The sequence below is a fragment of the Pyrgilauda ruficollis genome, unplaced genomic scaffold (genome assembly GCF_017590135.1).
Source record: "Pyrgilauda ruficollis isolate IOZ18807 unplaced genomic scaffold, ASM1759013v1 scaffold3, whole genome shotgun sequence".
In the NCBI taxonomy this organism is placed as follows: domain Eukaryota; kingdom Metazoa; phylum Chordata; class Aves; order Passeriformes; family Passeridae; genus Pyrgilauda; species Pyrgilauda ruficollis.
The window spans coordinates 25,977,109-25,989,044 of record NW_024524377.1 but is presented as its reverse complement, the minus strand read 5'-3'; the positions used below and the strand labels follow the sequence as shown (position 1 = coordinate 25,989,044).

The following is an 11,936-nucleotide window of genomic DNA, read 5'->3' as shown; positions in this document are numbered from 1 at the left end:
GCTCCGCGCCGCCACCGGGGCCACGGGCGGCGACGGCAGCGCGGCCGGGATGGCGCGGAGCGGCGCGGCGCTCGGCAGGGCGCTGGCCGGAGGGGCCGCCGCCAGGTACGCGGGGCGAGGCGCGGATACCGCGGGCGTGACAGAGAGGGGCCGGTTTCCCGGTTAGAAACTCGCCTCCTCTTTGCCCGAGACAGTGGCAGAGTTGTGAGCAGTCCGTCAAAGGATTTAAAAACTGAGGAAGCGCCCGGATGTTTTCCGCTTCAGATAATGCAACAAGTTCCTTCTCACCTGAGCATGTGTAAGGCTGGCTGCAACAGCTTGAGAAAAACAGTATGCTTTGGTGAAGAGTTAACCTTGCAACTGAAAGAAAAAAGAGCAAGCAGATGAGAGAGTGCGATTTGAAAATCTTATTATAAAAGGTTCACCTGTTACCACTGTTATGGCAGTGCTGCTGTGTTTCTTTATCAAACTCTGTCATCCTCATAAAAACTATCAAAAAGTGAAATAGATTGGTTCATGGTGTCAAATTTCATGCAGTCATTTGACAAAACGGTTGACTGTGCAGTGGTATAACGTAACATTGGACCATATTTTTTACTGTATATTCTTTGTGGTATAATCTTAGTGTTGTGTCTGCAATATTAAATTCATTCAGTTCTGGTCAACAAAATTGCTGTTTTAAAAGTAATTTATTAGAGTCTCCAGGGCAAAATCAGTTGCTGGAAGGGTGTTTGGTATAAGGAAACCCATTAAGTAACTGCTTGCAAACTCAGTTTAAAAATGTTTCTGGTGGAAGCTGCATGGATCTTGGCAGCTGGTTTTAAGCAAGCACAAGCTGGATCAAACCCAGTGCTGTGCTACCTGAAGCCTTGGAGCTGGGGACACTTCATTCCTGCAGTTGTCCCTGGAATGCACTCTGTACCTGCTGCCCGCTCGGCAGGACCTCACTGTGCTCACTAGCAGGCTTCAAGGGCTCAGGTGGTAAATTAGTCTCATGTGCTTATTCAGACTGAGATGCTAATGAGAACACTTGCTGATGGACTCTTTTTTTGGGATACAAACAGCTGTTGGCAAAGAATTTGAATGGGATCAACTTGTGTCTCACAGACCATAAAGTCAGATATCACTAACTGATGAAAGTATCAGCTGGGGTACATTAAACACATTTGCCCTGGCATGCTGCTGGCACTGATTTCCATGTTTACACTGAGGAGTTATGAGAGCCATTTTTTCAAAAGGTTAACCTTCAGGCTTAAAAAATTGTGTAGTTATTTAAAAAAAAAATTAAAAATCACAGAATATGGATCACTTACACGTGCATGTCATATTCCAGAAATGCTTCCTTTTCAGGTCATGGGAGTTGGGTGGTGCCGTGATCAGTCCTCAAGTGCTCAGGGAGGAAGCAGTGAGTGGCAGGAGTGAGTGAAGATGGTTCTGTCACTGGCAGGAGATAAAAACAGAGGTGGCAGGTGTGTCTGAATTCTAGAATGGACTTGGTTTTCCTTCAGTGGCCCAGGTCAGCTTCACAAAAATGCATGACAGTCCATGGAAACCAAGGGATTTCTTAAAGAGATCTGCTTTCCTGACCTGGGACCCAGCCCAGCACATTCTCACAGCATCTGTTCTGCAGATAAAACTGGGAGAGGGATGGAGTCTCACCATACTTAACCTTGCCTTCCTTCAATGGCAAGGACACAGTCTTTCAGCAGCTGAGAGATTATTTGTAGGGATTGTTTTCCAGCCCTGTGGCTGAAACAAGTTTAGATAAAACTGCATGAAACAATAGACTGGCACACCATTACAGTAAAAAACAAACCAAGAGACCAACCCTGGTGACTGGTTTGGACTGTGTCCTGCACATGGCCCCAGATAATGGAATTTAGATCAGCTGTGCAGATTGAGGTCTGCTCCAAACATTTGAACACCTTCTGTGAATCTGGTTGAGGCAGCTACAATGTTACTGGCACTCTTCCAGCATTCCTGTCAGAGCCTTTCCTTAACAGTCTTGTATGGTCTGTCTGGAAAAAAACATACTTTGTCCACATCCCTTGAGATACTGTTACAACCATTTGCAGAGTTGTCTAAAGGCTTTTAAAGTGGACCTATCCTTTCTTAATTTTGACACAATACTTCTGTCCCATTTTAGTTTCTTTTCAACTGCAGTGATTACAATGTGTTTTCAGGCACCATGCTTCATATCCCAGTTGCATAGTTGGTTTTTTAAAAGTCTGTACAGATTGTTTCTAGCCAGCTGCTAATGATGATTATGTTCCTCTAGACTCTACGAGTTTGTTATTTACCTGACTCCTACTACAGTGACCATATAAGCTGATGTGCTCAGTCATGGGTAACTACTGTATTTCATCAGAATTCTAAACTATGCTGATTTTTAAAGAACATATTGCTAATTTTAATTAAATTTAATTCAAAATTGGTAACTAATTTGCTGACTAATTTGGTGCTTGGTAAAAAAAGAAAAAAGAAGAAAGAAAAGAAAAAGGGCATCTACTTGCTCATTGTGTCTAAAAAAACAGCAAAACAACCAACCAAACCCCAAAGAAGCCTAGTTCTGAGTAAAAGAGGTTGGCTCCATTTTTAACCACATGAATCCAGAAGTATAGTCCTGATTATACAGTCAGAGGAAGATCAGTCAGAGACCTTGGTTACTCGTTAGCTTATGTTTGTAGAGTCACTGTGGGCAAATAGCGGCATTGTTACTTTCCTGTGCCAAAATTCAGAGCTTCTCAGCAGCATTTTGCATCTTGACTGACCTGATCTGAGCAAAATCAGTGATTTAGCAAAACTGTTGAACACAGTGAATACTTGTTAGATTTTAGTGCAGATGTTCACTGAGAACACTGAGGTGCAGTCTTAGAGTTACTAGTACTTTTAAAGGTAATTTTTACCTTTACTTAAAAGGAAACACTGCATCCAAGGTTCTGGTGATATTTTCTGAAGGAAATGTTGAAAGCTGGATAAACAAAGCACCTTCTGAAAGGATTTCCAGAATTAAATTGTTCTTTCAAGAAAAGGGTGGCAGCAGAGGGATTATAGCAGAGTTCAGCTTTCTGTTTCCAAGTGAAACCTTCTCTACTTTGTGTATTCCAAAAGGGTAAAGTATTGCAAAGTATGTCTGGTTTGTGCTATATAAAGCCTGTTCTGCACACTAAATGCATGTGAGACTTGAGCTGAACTCAAGCTGCCATGCAGCCAGCAGTTAATGAGGCCCTTTGTATTTCACTCTGCCAGTTACTCCTGTCATGACTGGGGGCTATTTTTAGTTTAGTTTCTCTTAGGGGAAAAAAAAAAAAAAGGTGCCCCTTGTGTTTCTGACAGTTTATATTGTTACAAGCCTTTGTTTTTCCATCTGGCTGACATTTTCTGTAATGTTATACAAGAGATGGTTTGTCTTACCTGAATGCATTGTTAATTATTTTGGTGATAGGAAATACATCTAAAAGCATTTTCCCTGTTTCAGGCACTTGGCTTCTTGTGGTGTTCTGATGACCAGAACTTCTCCTTTGCAAGCACCTGTAATGAGCCATACTATTTCAAGAAATTTCTTCAATGTTGCCACACCACTAATAAATAAAAGAAAAGAATATTCTGAGAGAAGAATTATAGGGTTGGTATAAAACTGTGGAAAGATACTTTAAATGCTTATTGATTTTGTATTTGCTGTAATTAATCCAAAACTAGTAGTTCAAAAGACTAAGTACCCCTGAAGACACATGTCCCTAAGACTCTGGGAAGCTAGAAAGGAGTTTTGACTTTCAGAATTTGAGAGATTAGGCTTACCAGTCTGAAATGAAATATAAAAAAGTAGGAACCCAAAGCCCTTGGCCCATAGCAAGAAACAACAGAAATAACTGTTCCATTCCATGACAAAACAAAACCAACCTTGAAATGGAGTAATACACTAAGATTTCATCTAGCAAAATGTGAATAAATCAACAGGTGTGAAAATCCTGTTCCATTCTCTCCCAAACACATGCTAATGTTTGCACTCACATTATATTACACTTCTCAAGATTTTCTTAATTCTTTAAAAGAAGAAAAATAATTATATGATGAAGAAACTTCACACAGAAAAAGATTTTGAAACCTAGTTTGCCTTCGAGCTAGTGGGAAAAACCCCATTTCATTCAATGATACTGGGATCTGCCCCCAGTCTCTGGTCTGCAACAGTATGAACTGTTTATTAGCATATTTTTTTGACTATACTTAGCATTCCTTTTTGTGATAGTTCTTGAACTGCAACAGATCTTGCCTAGCCACTTAAAGAGGGCCTTTGTCCAATAGTCCTCTGCTAAGTACTGTTGAACATATGCTTCATTTTAAAGGAAATTAAGCACATGCTTAATCCCATCTGTTTCAGAGTCAGAATGAAAAATTAAAAACCATGGCCATGTAATACTTTGCCACGTTGCAGCAGAATCAGCTAAAATGTTACCTTAATAGTGTTTCATCTGATTTCAATATCCTGCCTGAGCAGGGGTGGTGGACAAAATGAGGTCCAGAGGTCCCTTCCAACATCAGCCATTTTGTGATGCTGGAAGGTTTTTCCATTGCATCTGGTTTTTTAATTAAGCTTTTTTAAGGAAGGTGGTGCTCCTCTGTTTAAACCTTATGAAATATAGTAGTACTTGAGTTTTGGTACACCTTGTCTTGGGAGCCACAAAGTGTGGAATATTTTTTTTTTTTTTTTTGATGCAATGTCCAGTGTCTGCCTAAATGAAGACACAGGTGTCTTCAAAAAATGTTTCCTTTAGAAGAGTATGCATGTTTACCTGATATTGCAGAAAGTAGCAGGCATTATTTTTTTTTTTTTTTTTTGGTGCAATGTCCAATATCTGCCTAAATGAAGACACAGGTGTGCTGGAAAAAATGTTTCCTTTAGAAGAGTATGCATGTTTACCTGATATTGCAGAAAGTAGCAGGCATTAGGTTCATTATTCACTAAAGTTACTGCTGGATGGTGTGTGATATTTTGCTTCTTTATGCAAAAAAAATTACCAGTGTATTGCTTTTCTTTCCTCTTAATTAGCAATTTCAATTTCCAAAGTCAGTGGTAGTGACTGTGTCCACCTTTCAATTGCCTGTGTCACATATACCATCTTTGAAACTTTTTAATACTAATTTGAAATTTAAGTACCTTGTAACTGTAATGTTCATGTATCCATTTCCAGGTATTCCATGCAGGAAATGTATGAAGTTGTTGCTGTTGTGGAGAATTACAAACTCTTTGTTCCTTGGTGTAAAAAGTCAGACATACTCTCGAGGCGCTCTGGGTACTGCAAAGCACAGCTAGAAATAGGATTCCCTCCTGTAGTAGAGAAATACACATCAATTGTAACCCTAGTGAGACCACATTTAGTTAAGGTAATTACATTTTTCTTTTCTCCTAACCATAATTTTCCTTAACTTTTGTTTGATGAAATTTGAATATTCCAGGAACATCTTGCTTCGAAACAAATTCAATGCTGGAAGTTCTTTGTGTGGCTCAAAACTTGTGTTGCTTTTCTTTAAAGACTTTAGATGAACTGGGGAGAATTTGAATGTGTTTTAAAACAGCCTGCCACATGAGGGAGGAGAGGAAATCGCTTTTTAATTTGTCTTTACTGGCAAAGCTGGCAGCCATTAAATGAAGATATTAACATATTTGGGGGTTTTTTCCTTTGTTTTTTAAATTTTTTTCCAAGCCTCTCTGAATGCAAAGTAAGTACTCAGTTAAAAGTTATCTGACAACTCTATCTTCTGATGCCTTAGTGAGCTTGCTATCTGTCATTACTTTTCTTCTCACAATTTTAGCTAGTTAATATGAAAAACCTAAAAAAAGGGCTAAGCTTCAGTACAATGTGCTGAAGAGATGGTTCTTCAATATATTGAAGAGAAGAAAGAAGTGTGGATTTAAAGTCTTTTTTTTTTTTTACAATTAATTTGTTCAGAAGAGAAGCAGTTATGTTTTTCCTTTCAGCTTTTTATGAGCAATAATTAAGAGAAAAGTAGAAAAGCATCAAGGAAAATATTTTAAATGATGCCTGGATCTTCTATTTGTTTGCCTTACATGTTCAAATCTGTTTTGGTAAAGAATGGCTCAGAACAGATTCCTTATAGCAAAACTGCCTCTCCCTTGGCAGATCCTGATTGGTTTGGAATAATTAGTGGAAATGATACAATTTGATTGCTTTTGAAGATAATTGTTTGAAAATCCTGTTTCACTATTCTTTTCTAGACTTCCTAGTAAGAGACACTTAACAGAAAATTAGTTTCTGAAGTACAGGGCACATGTAAATTGGAAAAGGAATATGCAAAGTGCCTTTATTCAATATCCTTACTGATTCTGAAAAGAAAAAGAAAATTCTCTTTTTATTAAAAAAAGTTGAGCAGCTATAATGGAAAATCTGTGACTTACATGCTGAGAGCTTTCCTTTCCTACAGTTTCCTGAGAAGACAGGCTTTTTTCTTTCACACAGCTATCAGATTGGCTTACCAACTCTTTTTCCCCTCTTAATTCACTCAAAAGAAGAATTCTTAGAAAAAAGACTCACAAAAGTGGTGAGGAAAGCCATTTCTTCAGATTGCCTCCCCTGAGACTCATTAGCCTTTTCTCTGCTGCTATTACTTTTCCTAGAGGTTTACATTATGTCCACAGAACTGCAGGAACATTTCTAGGGAAGTGATTGTGTGCTTGGACCATTTCACTGTGCTCCCAAGTAACTCCAGGCAAAGGAACCTTGTGTGCTGCTCAGGCACAAAATGGGAATGGGTTTGTTGCTTTTTAGGTCTTAAGCAATGGAAAAACCAGATTGGTAACAGCAGCTTTTGCTGAGGGGGAAAGCATGGAGTGAGTTTGCTACTTTAAGACTGGGAGAAAGGGGAACACAGTGGCAGTTTTCCCATTTTTCCTGCTGTTTTGATAGCAGCAGGGAAAAGCAGGCCCAGCTCTTTGTATCTAATCTTCCCTCTACTCCTTCTCTTTCTGATATAGAAGTAGCAAGGCCATGCATTATCTCATTCCTGGAAAGAGAAATGAAGGTGTTTTTGTGCTGGTGATTAGTCTTTGGGATGAGTCACCTCACCACAGCTCTCCAAGCCAAGCAACACCTATTCCCTGGGGACAGTGCTGGAGCAGAGCTCCTTGGGGTAACAATAAGAACTTGTAAAAAAATGGCCCAAAAAAAGTTACAGAAATTTTCTCTACAAATTCCAAGCCAGCTGAGGTTATGTATTTGGATGTTTTATGCATCATGCCACAGATCTGTTTTATGACACTCAACCCACAGTATTTTCCTCTGCCTTGGAAGGCCCTCAGTTATTTTGCCATAATTGACATCTTTGCATATAGGATCTCATGCTGGCTGTGCTGTAAGAACAGGTTTAACTATGCCACAACCATCACTATTTAACAAAATGCAAACACAAGCTTCAGTAATACCTGTTTGTCGCATTTGTAAAAGCCTAATTGTAGCTTGATTTTCAAAACTTTATTTTAGGCATCATGCACAGATGGAAAACTCTTTAATCACTTGGAAACAGTGTGGCGTTTGAGCCCTGGTATCCCTGGTTATCCAAGGACATGTACATTGGATTTTTCAGTAAGTATGGTAATTAAAACTACCACATGCTAGGAGCAGCACATAGAAACACTTATCTTCAACTGAGGGGGCTTTTTAAAATGCCTGTGCTACTTCTTTAAACACTTAGACACAGAAAACAAGTTAGCTTTAGTAAATTCTGTCCAAAAAATACTTTGCAAAACTTTACTGCTGGAAACCACTTCAGCATCCTTCAGAAACAGCAGCCTTCTGTGAGGTGTCCATGTATCATGAAGCAGTCTAGGACAGGCACCTATCACCCTACAGTTCTAAACACATTGAAGTTTTTAGACAGTCCAGTGCAGGAGAAATGCTAAATATACTTTGCTATTTTCTTTAATCACTCTACAACCTAAATGTCCTTGGTACCAGAAAGTCAGTGTTCTGCCATCTGTCCTGTTTGGGCTGCAGTTTGGGCAGTTTCATTTCCTGTCTACCAGTTTTACTCTTTCCTGTATTTTAAATCTTACTCCTTCCTTCTCTAATACAAGTGTAATAGTTTTTTGCTGTCTTTAATCTATGATGGGATATCACTGCAGCCCAAAAGTATTGCTCTTTAAATCCAGTACCTGATTTAGCCTGATTTCACTCCCAGAAAAGCTGTTTCCATTCAACTTACTGCTTCTCCATGTTGTCTGGTTTGTCTGCCATCACATTTCTTTTTGCATTTTATACCAAAGTGTATAATAAAGCATTGAGCTGGGGGTTGTAACAGGCTGCAAAAGTACACAGAGCTGGGCTAATCCTGCTGCCATCTGCTGGAATACCCTGCTTTGAAAATTATCTTCAGTGAATAGGAAAAAGCTTTTGGAGTATTTTTAAACTAGCACATTAACCTCCTTGGGTTTTTAGCTTTCAGTTTATTACTGCACTTGATATAGTTCAACAGTAAAAATTAATCTACAGGTGCTCAAAGAACCACACTTTTTAATGGTTTGCATGTTATGCGCTCATGTTATTTGTACTTCTTTAGGCAAATAAGCGTCAGATTTTCTACTAACATATATAAGCTATCTTTTAACCCAAGCCATAAATCAATTAAAAAACTTGAATTAAACAACTATTTAAAGCCTACAATCTAAGTACAGGCTCTGTGAGAAAACAGCACCACACCTCCACAAACCAACATTTTGACATTTCAGGTCAAGAACTTCAGTTAAATGGAATCAAAACTGAACTGGATATGGACATTTTCATTTTCTTGGGGGAACACTATCAACACATCTTACTGCTTACCCTGTTTTGAGGCAGCAAAGGAAGCCAGTGCAGTTGGCTGAGGTTAAATAACTCTGCCAGTTACTGCCCTGCTGCTCCTTGCCTCTGGGCACGTGCAGGCAGGGATGATAAGCATTTCACAACAAACTCCTCAAAACAGGCCCTGCAATTACAAATATTCCAGAGACAACTTCAAGAATGTTTGTTTGCTTTAGAAAATGTTGTTTGAATTTCAGGCTAAGCTGGTTCCCACAAGCAGATGTCTCCTGTTGTGCCAGCCTGATTCCAGGAGACGTCCACATACAGCAGGGAACTTTCCTACTTTGGTTTCAGCTCTGAAATGATTTGGTTCATAGACTGAAGCACACCACCATTTTTACCAGCTGCAAACTTCATCAATGTATACCATACCTTAAGACTGACATAACTGCTGAACACAATGCCAGACTCAACATGCTCACTGTGCAGAACTCTGCATGCCCTAAATGACAGCTCTCAGACTTGCAAGAGGCACATTAATTTTATTGATGCTTGAGGTCAAGCAAATGTAAATGAAGCTACACTTGGCTTATGGGCCAAGCTGTTTAGTTACTTCTGTGCTACTGCTTTGCAGTTAACATGCATTGCTCATAAGGAATTGTGGAGAAGGTGTATTTGCTCCTTGTGGCACTAAATCTGATTTTTCAGGAATAACAAAAATTACTTAACTCCCAATCCATTTCATTGACTGCTGGTGTCAGGTTGGGAGTGGGAGCTGTTGAGGTGGGAGATGTGACACACAAACCAAATCTGTCATTTTAGTCATTACACTGCTTGTTTGAACCTACCATGACTACTGCCACCAACAAGGAAAGACTGATTTAAAATATTGGCATTTAATAGGTAACTATTTCTAACTGCTTTTAAGTTTCCTGCGTGTGCTCCAGCTTACCTGTTAGTCTGTTGTCTTGCCACACAGGATTTTCTTCAGACAACTTTTGTCCACCAAGCGAATTCTGTGCACAAAATAACAGTTATCGTTTGTCAGTAGTTTTTCATTACCCCAAACCTCTGTTGTAATGAACTACTTATTAAAGAAAAGACAGTTTAGGTTTAGTTTACTTCAGAGAACTGAATGAGAGGATTATCTTAATGGAAAAGCCCAGAAGTACAGTCCTTAGACCAAGGAAAATAGGTTTTCTTCTCAGCCACGTTCACCTGTTTCTCAGTTTTAACTGTTCTACAACTTAACGTGCAGCCTTCACTGGAGATTCTTTAACAAAGTTGTCTATTTGTAACAGCATTTTACAACAGTATATATAGGAAAAATAATTATCTTTCATTTTCTTGAACAGATTTCTTTTGAATTTCGTTCACTTCTACACTCAAAACTTGCCACACTATTTTTTGATGAAGTTGTAAAGCAGATGGTTGCTGCCTTTGAAAGAAGAGCATCCAAACTCCACGGCCCAGAAACCAGCATCCCTCGGGAGCTGATGCTGCATGAAGTTCATCAGACCTAAAGGGAAACTGTAACAACCTCAGCTATAAACTCGTTTGTACACTTCACCTGTACAAAGTGCCGTGCTCCTCCTTTGGGGCATTTATTTCTTATCTGAGCTTGGGTGTGATCTTACCCTGTGCCAAACACACCTGCTCAGACAGAAAGACATAGAATGTTCAAAAGCTGCAATCAAGTGCAGCTTAAAGCCTTATCAGTAACAGACACCTGGCAGCTCCTGTAACCCGGGCTATCTCAGCTGCCGTTTAACGCCAAACGGCTCCTGGAATCACAGCCCAAGCTCTGCCTTAGCCAAGCTCCTGGGGTTTTTCAGCACTGTAACTTATTAACTCAACTTTGTGGGAATGTAACTTCAGAGCATCAACTCAGCCAGCTCTGCCCAAGCAGAGGCCAACTAACACACTGGCTTCCCAGAGAATGGCACCGTTTGGCAGCCATTGAGGAGTGGTGCTTTGCATTGAAATGGCAAAGGTAAGTCAGGGATCTCCAGTTGCTCCTAGTGACCAGCAACTGCTCCAGCAGTCCCCTCGTTTTCAGGGATGAAATGCATAAGGAGTACTGTAACCTGAGTGCAGCAGTCTCAGCTACAGCCAGTGGTGCCCAGTGGACCTGTCTGGAATTTGCCGTACATTTGGCAGGCTGAACTTGCTCCTTGCCACTCCTTCCCTGGTACACTCTGCACTTCGGTTATCCCCATCTCACCTAATGCAAACGGAACACTTTGAAGCAAGTGTTACCTCTGAGAACCAGGTACCCATGCTGTCCTCCCTGGAAGCAGGTAACAAGCTTGCAGACAAGCACAGCCAAGGCCAGCTGTCATCATAAATCATACAAGAGAGCACTAAACCTTCATTCTTTGAGGTTTTTCAGTACCATACTCCCACTGTGATAACAGCATCCTGATTACATACATGCTCAGTACTTCTATGCCTGAAATACTCTCTTCCCAGTCTCTGAAGAAACCAAGGGAATAGGTTTGAACCGATTCTAAATCTTTACTTTATGCTGCCTTGCATTACCAGATTTCCTTACTGAAATTAGGTGAAGCTTCAGGCCAGGTGCTGAAGCTGGTCCTTTCTTGGCAGCACATGTAATCCATATGGTTATTAAAGAACAGCATATTAAATAACATAGAAAGGTATGTTTCAAAATAAAGACAGCCCTGAAACAGTTTCAGATAATTTTACTTAAAATTAGAATGTCACACATTCCATCTGAGGAAGGATGGTTCTTATTAAGGGCAGGAAGCTGAGGAAAGCAACAGGTGGATTAAGGTCATTTGTACAGAACTGAGAAGTTGTAAAGCAGTTTTGATTGCTGAGGTAATCAGATATAAACATACACAAGTTTGGGAACAGCATTGTTCTGCAGGCTGGAAAGTAGAAAAGACTGCACAATGTTAGTGGTGGTGTCAGGTCAAAGAACACAAAGAGGCAAAGCAACATTTCTAGTGCAAAATAACTAAATCCTGCACCCCTTACCAGAAAGGAGGAAGGTAAGAATGGAAGGCTCAAGGTGAGGAGGTAATCACATATTACACCTGAGCAAAGGAAGGATCTAAAAACCCCAGAACCCCTTCTTAGCAGACTCACCTGTTTGATACCCTCGGGGCACTTCACTTC

The 11,936-nt window shown here is 40.0% G+C and overlaps 1 protein-coding gene across 5 annotated transcripts in view; it reads left to right on the top strand.

The window, feature by feature from the left end:
- Positions 1-10,361, top strand: part of COQ10B (coenzyme Q10B) — a 10,380-nt gene extending 19 nt beyond the window's left edge. Inside the window, exons 1-6 of one of the 5 annotated variants that reach the window (XM_041472770.1) lie at positions 79-105; positions 195-298; positions 3,479-3,625; positions 5,190-5,382; positions 7,497-7,598; positions 10,148-10,361. In XM_041472770.1, the coding sequence (XP_041328704.1) occupies positions 249-298; positions 3,479-3,625; positions 5,190-5,382; positions 7,497-7,598; positions 10,148-10,315 (660 nt within the window). In that variant the 5' untranslated portion in view covers positions 79-105; positions 195-248 and the 3' untranslated portion in view covers positions 10,316-10,361. Of the gene's footprint in view, positions 106-194; positions 299-1,351; positions 1,470-2,278; positions 2,348-3,478; positions 3,626-5,189; positions 5,383-7,496; positions 7,599-10,147 lie in introns of those variants that run through there. The other 4 variants (XM_041472769.1, XM_041472771.1, XM_041472772.1 and 1 more) reach the window with 4 other exon arrangements.
- The last annotated feature ends 1,575 nt before the right edge of the window (positions 10,362-11,936 follow it).